Raw genomic sequence first — 15,527 nt, 5'->3', positions numbered from 1 at the left:
GAAAAGTCTATCACTACCACAAGTTCAGCATTACTTTCACAGGTTACCTACAAATAATGGAGCGTTTTACACTATAAAGGAGTATGTAATTGCTACGGATACTCTTAACTGGCAAAAATAATTGTGAATGATTCTCGCTCCACTGACTCACACTTGTATTAGTATAGTGTGAGGTTCAGCTCACAGGAAAACAGGGAGAGAAAGACCTTGACAATCAGGAGAACCTACAATTTAAGCAGTTTGTTTCCTCATGCATTCTAGGTTACCAAACATCTCTGATGACAGATCTGCTCATTTCTAGGCACCTGTAAAGACAAACCAAAGACAACCTCCTTCACCTTCCCAAATGCATTTCAGTTTGGTTTTATAACCTCCTCTTAGGCACAGGCATCACCAGTGCATTTGAAAAAACAGTTAACACATGAAATATTGAAACCAAGCTATTTTAAATTCAAAATCCCATTATAATAGAAAACCTGTGTCAGTCACCTCAGGCTTCAAATAACTTCCAGCTGAGAATGGAACCAAAACATAACCTCAAAATTCAGAGGAACACCATGGGCAGGGCTGCTACCAGGAGATCAATTAAGTTCCTCTGTATAGCAAGTTTTAATTATACCCTAGCTAGATTTTTGGCATAATCTGAATACAACTTGTTACACAGCATTAATGTGTTCTATTCTTATACAGTCAGCTTAATATACTTGTTTCCAATCAAAAACAAAACAATCCTCAAACACCTCAGAGCTATTTTCAAGTAATTCTATTTTGACCAGTTTCTAAATGAACTGCTACCACCACAGGAAGCATCCTGTCACTTACTTGCCCTGTCTCAAAAGTATATTCTCACTATATTATCCTCATGTGTTTAGCATGAGCCAAGAACACAAAAACACTGTTTACTCATAGCCACCTCATATGTGGAAAAACAGCACTTTGTTAAATTTCCAGTCTCAAGGAGGATGACAGTTATAACACAATATCAGATTACAGTTGACATCCATATGGCCTGAATGCTATGTTAAGTGTTCTAGAAAAGAAAAAAGTTAAAGTGCATCCCATATTTAGAACTGTGGGGACAGTAAGACTGAAATTGGGTGTACACATTTCATCCAGAGGGACCAAAGGTATGTGTACTACAAAAACAATTGACCCCAACATGTACAAGACACTGCCTTTCCCCTAAATTTCTGATGCTTTGCAACAGAAAATAATTTGGAAAAAGATTGAACACCAATGTTCCTATAACTTATTGGGAACAATTTTAGGTAAAAAGGAAAAGTAAAAGGAAACTATGTGGCAATCTACGTGTTTTTAATCAAGTCATCTGTAAAATGTTCAGGAAACCAGTTAGATGTATGTCTCATTGTTTTACATATTTTTTTAAAAAATGTTTTTTCTTGTTTATACTGATAATTTTGAAAAATACTCCAAGACTACTGTTCTTTCTAGGCACATGTTTTACCTGCTCACTATGGTTTGAAGATTTCCTAGGGGTAAGGAAAACAATGTGTGAGACTTAACAATTCAGCAATACAGTTAGATGAAGTACACTAGAGTAATTCTGAAGTCCTCCTGTTATTAAAAAGTGATGCTACTTGGTAGAATAAAGAAAAAAATTCAAAAGGGATAGCTACAAACTCACGTTAAAATAGAACACTGGATATGCAGTTACCAGCTCACCCATGAAATGTCACTTACAAGCTTATGAAATGAAAAGAAGTGCTAATTTCTACCAGTATTTATTCTCATATTTCACACACCACATCAGCTGCTGCTCTCTCTCCCTCATACAAATCCAAAGCTGTCATTAATGGCTACCACAAAGGAAACACAGGAGAACAAGCGAAGTTGCCTTACTTGATTTTACCAGCCAAAACAGCATGAGAAGATTTACTGTGTCAGTTCTGAATCTAGCAGCTCTCAGAGGCGTATATGCTTTCCCATACCAAAGGAAAAAAGGTAATTTGCCATAAAAGCTTGTTCACAAAATGTCATGACTCTCAAAGCAACACCACAAGAGGTTTGTGCACTGTAATATAGTCATATAACCTCTTAATAATATTTGACAGCAGGGACACGTACGTCACACAAGACACAGACAGAGATGCCATCTCATTAAGTAATTCAGTTTCTCACTACCTCACATTGCTGTAACAATGAAGTTGAAAACTATAGCGGCAGTGGGAGGGTAGGTGGTGGCTACTTTCACTTTGAAGGCAGTGCCTCTGAAATCAGTCTCTGCTTTCATGACATTTTCTTTCTCTGCCATGAGCAGAAAACCGTCTGTCAGCAAACTGCTGAAAGAATGGTTGAGGAACCCTGCTAACAGAACATACTGAAACAAGTTCTGTATTAAGACAAGCAATAACACAGACTGAGTTTTACATAGCAGTTGCACAGCTTTCTGCTAAAAGCTTAACTGTGGACATGTTAATCAAGGATGCTCTCCCACTAATTTAATATGTCCACAAATATTATGTTTATAATGGAAACTAAATGCAAAAAGGTGACACTGACTTTTAAGGCTTTGAAATCAGAAACAAGCAGTCTAATGGTTTTCCATATATGAATTTATAGGCTTAACTGAAAGTTTTTTAGAAACTGAGGATATGAAAAACAAATGCCAAAGATTTCTATACTTGTAATACTGGAAAAACGAAAGCGATTTTATCAACCTAATGAAAACTATGAAGTTAGAAGAGCACAAGTGAGTCAGCATCGTTTTTGTCAGATTTTGGAACGTGGCGTGAAGGTGTCAGGACAAAAGAGCGTGGAACTTCGACATGACCTTATCAGCTTAAGCAGAGGATACCAGCAACACCAGTTTCAGATAAGTAGCACACAGAAGCATGCCAATGCAAAACATCTTTCAAGGCTGACATCTGTATTAGATTCCAATTCCAAAATCACTGTATTTCTGAGCAGGAAGTTTGAACCACTTTATAAATTTTAGAAAACAGAGTAAAACAAAGCTCTTTCACACAAACATCCTAAGCAGAAATGGCAGCTTACCAAGATAATGTATTTCCAAGAAATACTTTTGTATCACAAGTAAAATTCAGACACAGTGTTTGCCATTTTCTAGAATGCATCAGTAAAAGCTAAAATCTCACAGAAGACTTCCTAGGCTACTCCAGTGTGGCTTGCCAAGAAAAATATTGGCCCACAAACCCAAAAGTCAGGCTTTCAGGTAAAGGACTGTGAAGGACTGAGGAATTATTCACTCTGTCCTGAAAGACAGGATTTCTTTGGTGATGAACACAACAAATGGAAATTCTCTCAGCAGAAGTATAAGATATAGAACTCCACACTGCCACTCCACATTAGTGATGCTATGTGCTGTACAGCTCTGTACAGAAAAATGGTGTCCAGTATGCTGGGCACGAAGGGAAATGTAGAAGGAGGTAATACAAACTGCAAAGTATCAGATACCCTCTGGGTTTGCTCTTAGTCACTTCCCAGGAAGTTCACAGATACTTTGTTTTCTACAGCGTCTCCATGCTCAATTAGACAGATACACCACTCAGAATTTCAATTATTGCCCATAGAGATCTACATGTCTGCATCAGATGATTTCTGAAGTGCCTCTATCATTGGTTTGTTTGAATACTTTCTAGGTAGTAGGTAGATAAAGCTACCTACCCCTACGTTGGTACTACATTCTCACAGACAATCTCATTACTCTGACATACTAAAGAATTCTAACATTTATTCACATACCTATAGGGAGAGATTGCCCAGCTTCCTCCTCTCTGGTCCACTTCTGTCACAACAATGGCCAGATAAACTTGGCAGCAGCCAGAAAGACTAAAATGTCTAGGGTCTCACAGCACACACTCTGTACTAGTTTAACCTTTTGTTAGCCAAAAGACATGTATTCTAACAAAGGAGGAAATGCAATTAGTCAACACTGGTCATCTGAGTACAGACCATCAAAAAAACCCACAAGTGTCTTTTTTTTAATGCTGTCCTCTGCTTTGAGAAAGATCTTTTTTGTTCTTTGCTGAACTATACAAAGATTTTTGAGACAAAGACTTTAATCTGTTTCACAAAATCTCAGATACAGTCTGGATAAAGAACAGAACTGCCAATGAAGTAAGGTTTATGAAATATGTCCACAAAAGCAGTGCTGTTTCAGAAACATTAATAGGCAGCTCCTGCACACTCACATATATAAATATTTACTCATTTAACCTTTGAAGAATTGTGGTATATGCTTTCTTAGGGAGAAGATCACGAAATACTGTTCTGAAATGAACTCTGGATTGGCTATAAATTACAAGTTTCAATCAACACCACTGCTAATATCTAACGAAGTAGCATGACATTTGCTTGTCACATTTTTGATGTTCTAACTTTACCCATTGTTTCCTTCCATTAAAACAGAAAGCCAGTTCAACTACACTTCCACTATCACACATCAGCCAAACAAAAGCATATAGAGTATACAATGTGTGAAAAAAATAAAGGAAGATGTGTTTTGAAGGAACACTCCATATTTGTGGGAAAGAGACAGGACAGGGTCTGGGAAGAAGCCATGTCAGCACATTTCTGCACTGCTTGAATCTAAGCTGTGATACACTGGGAATAAATCACAAGACATCCTTTCTCTTGAAGAATCTAACTTTGAGCACAAGATATAAATATATCAATAACATAATACAAACTGATGGTAACACAAAGTATTACCATTCATTTTTAATTCATCCACCATTCTATAGACAGACAAACAAGACAAACTCTGTAAGACTCATTCAAGATCACAAAGTGTGGCAGTTGGGATCTCTTTACTCATAGATCATTGAACTATTTTCTATACTAATAGCAAGTACACTCAATCTATCAGTGAACAAAAATATTCAGTAGATTCTGTCTCTTATTGGGGAAAAAAAAAGAAAGAGCTGAATGGTGTGCAAGTCTTTCCTGACTGGAACATCTCTGCTAAAGAAGGATTTTAATATCAACTTGCAGACAGAAAAGCAAACACAAGATTGGGGAGAAAAAAAAGCCTTCGATGTTGGAAAACCAGGGGTTTCAGTAATGGCTTATGTAAAGATACCATGAAAACCTAAATAAATTTAAAAGGCTTTGTTTCAATAATAAAATTATATGTATATATATTATTTCATATGACAATGCAGATTTTACATCAAAGCTTTTTTTTTTAAAAGTGTTTTTTTTTTTTACATTTACCTTCAGTCTCTTAAAATCTGAAGACACTTCACTTGCAACATGAAAAGCAGAAAAAAGAATCAAATTTCAACTAGCTCATTAGATGAAAACTGCTTTTTATGTATGGTTCTTGTATCTAGCTTGCACCTCAAGGGCTCTTTTCAAGGCTGCTCTTTTTAAAACGTTATAGCAAAAAAAATAAATGTCTCTGTGAGAAAAGATAGATACTTAGGTTTCATACACCCTGTTAAATGGACAAAAGTGAAGCAGAAGACCTTTTGAATAATCTGTACTGAATGCCTCCATAAATCACCACTGCTTCTTACGAAATTTTTCATAAGAATGCAACTCATTTTCAGAATACTACTGAAATTTTGTTTAAGTCTGTAAACACTGCTTTTAATTCAGAAAGATTTTGTGCTGAAAATGCTTCCAAAGGCTGTTATATAGTGCTGCTAGTACAGTATGGAGACTCAATATTTACCTGTTTAGAATTAGCATTGTAGTGTTTCCAAAACAATTTCAGCACTTCTATCACAGTATTATATTTCCATCAAAAAAACACACTGGGCAAGAGACATCTTATCTCAAATAGTAACCAATAAGGGATTCACATTTCATAAAAGTCTCTGAAATACTACTTTAAAAGTAATCCTTATATATCTGAATAGCTGGCTTTTTCCATACTTTTACATTATCTTAAGCTTACCTGCACTTGTATTTTTATTACAGCTGTAAGAAAACTGTCCAAAATTTCAAAAGCCCAGCTTCCCATAGAACAAGGACTATGGCTTTGGCATTAACCTGCTGAAGACAATGTACAACTAAAGAAAGGAAGATGGGTAGAAGACAACAACTAGAACACTCCACTCTACAGAAGTAAACGTATTAGAAGTACACACATTGCAAGTCTGAATTCACATAATAAATTACTTATTTGAGAAATCAAATGGGCAATTTACAGCTTATGATAAAGTCATTTTGAAAAGGGAATTATTAAAAAAATAAGGTAATTAACACTAAATTAATTGTAAATAACTGAATTACTCTAAGAAATTAGTGATTGAACTAAACAATGCTATTTCAGCAAGCTTATTTTCTCTAAGAAACAGAGTATATTTCAGCATATTTCACTGTACCCATGCCTCTAGAACCAGAAAGCATTCTGTCCAGTCTCAAAAACTAATTCAGAATTGCCCTTTCCCAAGTTTCAACCACAAAGGGGAGAAAAAAAAATAACAAAACAAAAAAGAAATCTCGTAAGATTTCAAATATTATCTAGGAAGAAGAGAAAAATGTCACTGTTTCACACTTTGGCTAAAATTCTGGCCACATGTCAATATATGACAAAACAGACTCATTCCAATGAGATCCAGATTTCATTCCAAGAGCAATTAAATTCTCAGCAAAGCAGCTAAAACCCATCTGTCTCTTTAAGCCAGACTTCAATTATTATGCTGTAATCCTATATCCTTATAATTACATTGATGCTCACTCTGTATATACCCAAAATACTGGATTTACTACAGTAAAAATTAACACAGCACAAACATTCATGTTGCTACTAGAGTCCACAGTAAAAAGGGCTCAGAGGACTCAATTTCTTTTGTCTTTTTCTAAGACAGGGTCTTGATATGACCTGATAATACAGACAACACTCAAAAGTTTCCTGTCTAAACCTATTTGCTCAAATGAAATTGCTTTAAAAAGAAAAAAATGCACCACAACAACTTGTTCTCTAGAGAGTATTAAAGAAAGAAGTCAAAGCTAGTGGAGTATTGTCAGTTTGAATTTTCACTTCTTGCAGACTATTATGCACTAGAATATCACAGTGTCTTCAAACAAGCACATACCTCAGAACAATCCACACAATAACAACTGTATTATCTATCCTATTCTTAATGTAAATAAGAACTTCAAAGCTTCACTCTGAACACACACACATATTAAAGCTTGTGTTTCTCATGTGTCTACTTAATACAATGGAAAGGAGAAAACAAAACAGCTCAAACCTTGCTACAGCAAAAATGCTTCATTATCAGTTAAGCAAAGGGGCAATGAGACTCCAGTTAGGATGCACGTTTTAGGCTACATTGCTTCTATGTATATTGAACAGTATTTCCAGATAAAAATTAATGAAAGCAAAAGTGTAGCAAGGTTGATATATTAGACTGTAGTCCAAGCTCTCATTCCAAGAAATGGGAAAAAAAATTTCATGTTTCCTGCACTCGAAGTGAAATGACTTCAGTCCTAAGCAGCTATTTCAGAGATCATTGTGGAAATCAGACATTCAGTCCTTCAGATGTGCAACTGCCAGATTTCTACTGAGGGAATGCTAACCCCCTCAGCTGCTAAATGAACAGGCACATGCAAGCAAAATACTAATACATTATCCCCCTCCAATGAAACAGAATTCATCTATAGGAACTAAGAACTCAAAAAATCTTGGTTTCACTTGGCTCTGTAAATTGTAAAGTATTTTGTTTAATGCAGACAGTTACATTACAATCATGAGCACAATTCAAACCTAGAGACACAGCAAATGTGTAGATTCCCATTAAGGTTTGTTGTTTGGTTTTTTGGTGGGTTTTTTCCCTTTCTTTTTGTAATCTAACTCTTAATTTTGTTTGCAAGGCTTTTTTGTTTTTAAATAATTGTTATCTAAGATTAATTTATAACCACTCAGTGGCTGTGAAGTGAAGAGACACTAATTATAACCCTTAACTTGGTCTCTGGCCTAAAGCTAGCTAGCAACAGAATTAATGAAAGCCCATATGTTAAAAAAAAAAAAAACAAAAAACAAAAAACCCACAAAAAACCCCAAACAAACAAAACACCAAACACAACAACAAAAAATAAAGAAAAAACACAAACAAAACACAGCACAAGTTTTACCTCACATTGTTGAGAAGCTTTCTGCCATGAAACTGTAAAGCAGCTAGGTGTTGAGGTAGGTAGCTGAAACACATGACATGAGCAAACAGTACAGCTAAACGTTAAATGAGAATACAGATGGACAAATATTGTCTATGTTGCTAATTTACAGAGCCTTCACAACTGCTCTGCTAAGCATCAGTCTTCTCACACAAAACTGCGCAAAACAGCATCAGTGATTTGGTGCTTAGCAGCAAAGGCCAATTGTTGAAAGGAATATAAGGAATACCTATGAAATGAATGCTTAAAAACTTTAAGGGAGTTCAATTCTTAGAATGTTAACCAATTGATTTGTTGCCTTCAAAACTGGAAATGAAAAAAAAGCAGGGATAGTGGAATAAATTGTTTTCTGTTACGCAACTGGAATGAAAACACTCTCATCCTGACAAAGCCTCAAAAAAAATGCATGTCCTACTTAGCTGTAAGTCCCCGTGTCATCATCTTATGAGAGGTCACTTAGATTTGTGTAATTTTTAAACCTCCAACACTGGATTGCAAGTTTTCTCCATAGCTGCTGGCTCAGTTAGTGAAGAACAGAGGTGCTGTCCTAAAAGATGCCAAATTTATTTTTTTCCTTTCCCTATGTCCTTAAAACCAAGCTCTACTGAGACTAGCAGAGATATCTGCTTTTCTTCTCCCAAAAAAAGAAGAAAAAGATTGAGCAGCCAGCAAGCTACTTCCATTGTCTTCCTATTCTGGCTGCCGTTCCAGAAGCCTAGTTAAAATCCCCTCTGCAGAAGTTGCCTTTTCAAAGATGGTCAAAACACTTCTGATCTAAGATTACCCAGGGAGAGCTGCACTGCCATCTATAGAAGAGTTCAGGAAGAGCATGTAATATTTGTCAATAACTAAGGACGTTACAGCTTAAAAGACTAACAATACAACAGTAGAATGGAAATAAAAAAAGGTGAATTTTGCACTAAAAACTACCAATTACTCACCATCTAATTACCTGAATTGTTATTCAGCTACATCACTTCTACTCATCCCAGCCTGATGCCACAGAAACTCTAGAACCAACTATCTGCTTTGGAGATTTCCCTGGAAATATTAATTCCAAGGGGCAGTCAGGCTGGCATTAGCTCAAGCACTCAAAATTCTTCAGTCTGACTCTTATCAATAGGACTTTGACACACAGATATTAACTGCTTTTGCTCTCACCACACTAGAGGGTAGAAACCGCATACTTTGATCACGTATCTCCCAGCAATCAAAACATCTGATGTGCAGACTAATCACAATAATTATTCTCAACACCTTCAGTTCTATTTTTTTTAATCTGTCTTTACACTCACTGCCTGCAGAGAAAAGGAAAATCATGGAACAAAAGCTTACAGTAACCTACCCAAGAACATAATTCTTCAGAAATAATGAAAAATTGTATCAGAAATTCTTCTGCATCTTCAGAGTAAAAATGATCAGTGTTTAATCTTTAGGCTAAAGAAATCAAACATATGCTGCTTTCTACCAAAAACAACAAGCAGAGGGGAAAACACAAACAAAACCACACCACTAAAACACAACTCAAACATTTCGCAGCTACAATTTCCCCTCAAAAACCAAGCTGAGCGAAAATACATTAAAAGATGTATTATTGATGTTTCTCTCATTTAAGATAAAAGTTCACAGTACAGTAAGCACTGTAATTCTGCAACAGCACTAACAGGATAAAAATCAAAATGGGTAGAAAACACACACGACTTTATAGATTCAACAGTAAGTCTTACTTACAAGCTCCTCCTTTCTCCACTTCCTCAAAACCTAGTAAGCTCGTTCTTCCATTTTTAAGTCCTCTCTAAAAGCTATTTACTTTCAATAAACGAAGAAATAAACCAAAGCAGCGAACAAAGATATCAAAAGCTTCTAATGTACCTCTGCTCCACAAGGCTTACAACAGCTTCTGTCAATCAGAACACTGACTGACTATCAATTCATACACATGCACAAATTAATGCATTGAGGTCACACTTATCAAAAGCCTAAACACGTAGTCCAAAAGCATGGGAAAGGAGCGTCTTTCATTTTTTGATAAATCAAACTGAATGTATCAAAAATATCTGCATTTAACATTTATTAAAGACAAAGTTCAAAAACTTTTTTTCCTGGCATGTGCGTGCATGTGGCTGGGGAAAAGGGTGTTTGTTTTTGCAGTGGCCTACATTAAACCTTTTTGTCCCCTAAAACATCAACAAAGCTACAAAGCTCATACTGGAAAAGTCTCAAACTGCTTTTCCAAGCTGGCCACAATTACCACAAAGAGCTAATAACCATTTCTAAACTCTTTTAAGCACTACATCCCAACATCATAATTTAAGACAGAAAGCAAACAATACTATGAGGAGCTGAAAATATACCAGGAATTTGTGTGTAGTTACACGTAAAAATATAATTACACAGCTATGCCCAATTTTCAGGAGAAACCTCTGCTGCTCTGCTCTTGGGCTACAGCAGACAACCCTAATAAAATGACAACTCAAAGTCTGAGCAAGTGCCACAAACTCTGTCCAAGTCCAAAACTGGTATCTACATTACTAAATTGGCAGTGGTGACACAGTATCTAACAATGCCTGAAACACATGAAGCATGATACATTGATTATACCAAATTCTTTTTGCTAGAAGCAGTGATTGTTCGCATCATGTTAATAAAATCTGAGTCGCTTAATTCAAAAGACTTTGTATAAATGACTATGAACAGTGAAAAGGATGAAGGACAGAGACAATATTTTCCTCAAGCCGCCCGAAATCCCAAGGTTGGCTCCCTGGCCTCAGCTGGAGGGTCACAGCACTGCAACAACTCTCCACTCCTCCTTTAGACTGAATGATGTTTCTCACAGATCAGTTACAAGTTTAGCAATAAGAAAAAGGTTATTATGTATCTTGTGTATCACATTTGAGACATTACAAAGAGTCCTGCTACAGTGACCTACAGTCAGGCATCTACCTTAAAAGATTCTACACTTGAACAAAGCAACAAGTCAAAATAAACATGGGTTCAAAAGGGTCCTATACATATACAGTATAGAAACAAGAGGATGGAAGAACTCAGAGAGGCGATAGCTATTTTCCTGCTTTTTCACTCTGAGGTTTAGAGATTGGTAGGAGATATTTAACCTACCATTTGCAGAAATTAATTCCTTTATTCTTTGTAAGCACTACCATGAGATTGCATAAGGAAGGACCTGTTCTGTCCTAACTTGAGAATAAGAAAAAAAAATGTATGTAAACAGCCTAATCAAGGTCACCTGTCCAGAAACAGGAGTTCCTAAACAAGAAGTTTCAAAAAGCTATCAACTACAGAGGAAAGAGGAAACAATTATCACATGAAAAATACATTAATTCTGGTTTTGAAATATACTTAATAAGCAATAAACTCAAACCACTACAATTATGCAAGTTATGCATATAAATACATACTATGCTGTTCATTTCTGAAGATTCATAACTTCCACATGGATGGACACTTCCAATAGGTTCCAACCCTTCTTCATCCCACATATATGTGCCATCAGAGCTGTCAGATGGAGAAAGCTCAAAAGAGGACCCAGCTCTGTAGTTCATCTCTGGAGAAACCACATTCTCAGTAGTATGCTTTGTGCTTTCACTGTTGTCATCCACTGCTTAAAGAAAACAGGAATAGTCAAGATTTCAAAAACAATCCAATATGCCAAAAATAAAAATTAAGATGTCTATTATTGGTGTGTTAACTTTTCTGAAACCGTACTGTAACAGAAATATCTGAAAGCATTCTACAGTATTGTTCACTTATACTAGAGGGAAAAAACTCAAGCTGGTTTGGTAGCTACAACTAAGTATCCTTCCAACCTACATCTTTGCCAGCCTTTTACACCGCACTAATTCACTCATCATGAAAGCTACTTTCTAGAATTATAGATTTTTTTAACATATTAGAAGGTAGGTCCAAAATTAGATCCTTTGGATCCAATCTTTCAACTGTAACTTCTCTCAAAACAAGCATGTACTATGAGAAGCCCCTCAGAGACTTGAAAAGGTGGCTTTTAAAAACATCTTCTGTCTCTTCTACTAATTTTTAAAGAATTAATATAGCATGCCTCTGGAAAAACAAAAATCCAAAAACCAGTGACATTCATATTTATAATTTAACTCATTTAATTAGACACCCTATACACTTATTCCCACTACTTAGGAGTGCTTACAGCTGTTCTTTGCCTACAAAGGCCAGGGGCAGGGCGCAGGGAAAGAAATTTTCTGAAAAGATCATCAGTCCAGAGAAATGAATGGCAAAGCAAGGATATGAGGAATCCCACAACCCTACCACAAGTGTGGTTAAAGGAGGTGTCATTCATTCTTATCCCGAAGAAAAAGAGCTCTTCAAAGTCATGTCTGTGAAAGATAACTATCAGGCAGAAAAAGCACTGCAAGAAAATAAATGAGCCAGTACAGAGCCAAGTTCCATTCTGAAACAGTTCACAAGCAACAGGCAATTATATAAACCAACTTAATTAGTGTTACAGAATCTTGATTTAGTACCTAAAATTTCAAACCGAACATAACAAAGTATTTACCAGACATGTTTATATCAAGCCAGTCATCAGCATTACAGGAAGATCCTCCACTTTCCTTGAGAGAAGTGAACGGCTCAATGGACATTATGCTCCCATGCTCTAACTCTTGAAGGCAGCTCTCCTTTTGCTGTATTTGTATAGTTCTGTTTGAATCTTCTATATCTATGAAATCATCACTGAAGTCTTCACTCAAATCATTTTTTTCAGAGGATGACAAAGAAGATATAGATATTTCATCTCCATCATCGCTCATACACGTGACTTTTGACCCATGTTTTCCCATACTTTCATGCAGGCCCTCATCAGATTCTGTTCTTTGAGCATTGCTCTCTATAACACTGTTTTTCTCAATTGCTCTACTAATATTTGTTGAAATTTCAGAGTTCTCCATGATGCATGTGTCAGGAGTTGTACTTTTGCTGCCATCCACAATGATATTTCCAGCAAATCGCTGCCTGGTAGGCTTCAGCAGAGAAGGCCGACTTAATCTATATCCAAAAGAAGGTGCTGACCCAGATCCATTTGACAGTGGGGGCTTCTTTGAACAAGGAGCCGACATACCAGAGTAGGGCCTGGTGAATCCATACTTCACAGGTTCATTTCCATTGGGTACATCCAACTGACATGCATTTCTTGACAACAAAGTCGACCTCTGAGATGTCCTGGCAGCTACATTTTGACTATGATAAGGCCTTGTAAGATCCACAGCTTTATTAAAGGAATGTGACCTGGTTAAAGATGCAGTGGGAAGGAAAGAATTCTGAACAGAATGTGAAAAACTTTGTGATCTTACCATTTTTTCACAAGAAAAAGCATTGCTGCTGTCTGTAGACTGTGCCAGGCTTTCTCCTGAGCTTGTCCTTGTGGCACTGGAATTAGCTCTAGGTCTCTGCAAACCTACCACCGGCCTATTTCCATAAAATCCATTCAAATGGGATTTTGGAGCACTGAGTCCAGAATATGAGGTCCTCCCTGACAGGGTACCTTTGGCAAATTTTGCTGAACTAGAGAGTCCAGGCAAAGACTTTGGGTTTAATTCCTCAGTAGAAGACACAAACATATTGGTTTGCTTTGCTGCTTTTGATGCAACCGAAGCAGTACTGTTCAAACCCACCCTGAGCACATCATTACCCAATGCTCCTTGAGATTGTGAATACTTCTCAGAATCGATTAATTTTTCGTTATAGTTTTGTTTAGAGTTGGTCTCTCTCCCATTTTGACCATTAAGTTGATATTTATTTGTTTTTTTCCAGTTGAAAGAAAAGGAAGACATGCGAACAGTGCCATTGTGCTTGCCGAAATTTTTGCCACCATTATTCCCTGCTAAACTAACAGCCGTCCCATTTGGCACAGGTTGCAAGACACTTCCTAACGTTTTCGTTCCATATTTCGGTAGCCTGGAAACCAACGATGGCCTGATCTGATTTTTTTCTTCCATGAGCTATTGAGTACATTGGTCCTTATAGGGTGCTTGAATCTAAGGAAAAGAAAGAATATATTAGATCTGAATCAACCACACATTAATCAACACAATTTTATATATATTTGCATCTATGCTTACTACATTCCTGTGCCTAACTATACCATGATGATACAAAGTAACTCACACAAATTTTATGAACTCCAGAGAAATACTTGTCACCAGCAGTTATTTGGCAATAATATATTATTCAGGTCGCACCTCCCTCCTCCAACTTTCGTTCTCTAGATAAACTGCCTTTTTTTTTCTTCCTTTTGAAATCCATAAAATAAGCTTAAAAAAGGGCTGGTTTTTTTTCCATTTACCTATTTTGAGCAGCAAACTGAATTTTTCAACTGTATTACAATTATTAAATTAGATACTTAAGATTTCATATTTTAGAAATTCCACAAATTGAACATAGCACAAACCTGTGGTCAGCAATGTAAAACTGCAAAAACTATAATGTAAAATCTGACTAAATGCTAATTTTTTGAAATTTTATTTTCGGTTTCCCCAATGTCTATGTTATGAGATACAACATAATCACTCATCATCCACCTTCACCACAGCATTTTTTTTTCCTGGTCTTATTGACATCCCCAATTCAAGATGAAAATTCCTAGCCATTTTTTAACTTTTTGTATGGAAACTGCAGTCTATTTTGGTCATCTTATCCATGTACAAGACTTGAGGTACAGGGCAACAGTTGCATAAGGTCAGTGTTAGTAAGTGAATTCAAAAGTTTTACTTCTGTGCAGTGATACACAAACACACAACCCTGGCTACAAAGGTATGAGATAAGAAAATAATTATAGCATTCATGCATTCCCTTTATCTTGAATTTCAGTCCCATCCACCTGATCTGCAATACAGGGGACTCCACTACAGTCTTTAATAAAGATTTGTTGTATCTCAACTTATAGTCATGTCATTTTGGTCTATCTTACATCGCACTTATTTTATAAAGCCATATCTGCTTTACAGGGGTAAATTTTTTGCCTCAAAAATTTTTGCCTTGAGAATTCCGATCTCCTTCCTTTGATATACTGCTTTTTGTTTCTTCCACACTCATCCACATGTCCATCCTACTATTTGGACAACTAACTATGGCTGTATCACCCTTTTGTACAGCATTTAGTATGAACAACTTGTCTAAATGTAATTATTAAAGACTTGCAGTTCAGACAATAAGGCCTTGAGAAGTCTCCAAGTTTCAATGTCGCATCTTAAGACAAGGTTTACTCTAGTGTTAAATTCTATATTTAGAATTTGATAGGTTTGATTTGATAGGTTTGATTTGACCAGGTTTCTGTTTTTCCAAGGCAGTCGTAAAAGGGTATCTTGCTTTTGCTAGCCTGGATTTTACATCTTCACAATGGTGTCAAGACAGAATTTCAATCATCCACCTGT

The 15,527-nt window shown here is 36.3% G+C and overlaps 1 protein-coding gene across 9 annotated transcripts in view; it reads right to left on the bottom strand.

Moving 5' to 3' along the window:
- CCSER2 (coiled-coil serine rich protein 2) overlaps nt 1-15,527 on the bottom strand; it is a 77,718-nt gene that overhangs the window by 47,677 nt on the left and 14,514 nt on the right. For 5 of the 9 annotated variants that reach the window (XM_068398771.1, XM_068398769.1, XM_068398768.1 and 2 more), the window contains 3 exons: nt 12,656-14,132; nt 11,526-11,728; nt 8,071-8,133 (listed from right to left, as the gene is read on the bottom strand). In XM_068398771.1, coding sequence (XP_068254872.1) covers nt 8,071-8,133; nt 11,526-11,728; nt 12,656-14,093 — 1,704 coding nt within the window. In that variant the 5' untranslated portion in view covers nt 14,094-14,132. The remainder of the gene's footprint in view (nt 1-8,070; nt 8,134-11,525; nt 11,729-12,655; nt 14,133-15,527) is intronic. The other 4 variants (XM_068398778.1, XM_068398773.1, XM_068398772.1 and 1 more) reach the window with 3 other exon arrangements.

The sequence above is a fragment of the Nyctibius grandis genome, chromosome 4 (assembly GCF_013368605.1).
Source record: "Nyctibius grandis isolate bNycGra1 chromosome 4, bNycGra1.pri, whole genome shotgun sequence".
Lineage (NCBI taxonomy): Eukaryota > Metazoa > Chordata > Aves > Nyctibiiformes > Nyctibiidae > Nyctibius > Nyctibius grandis.
This window is presented reverse-complemented; position numbering and strand designations above follow the sequence as displayed.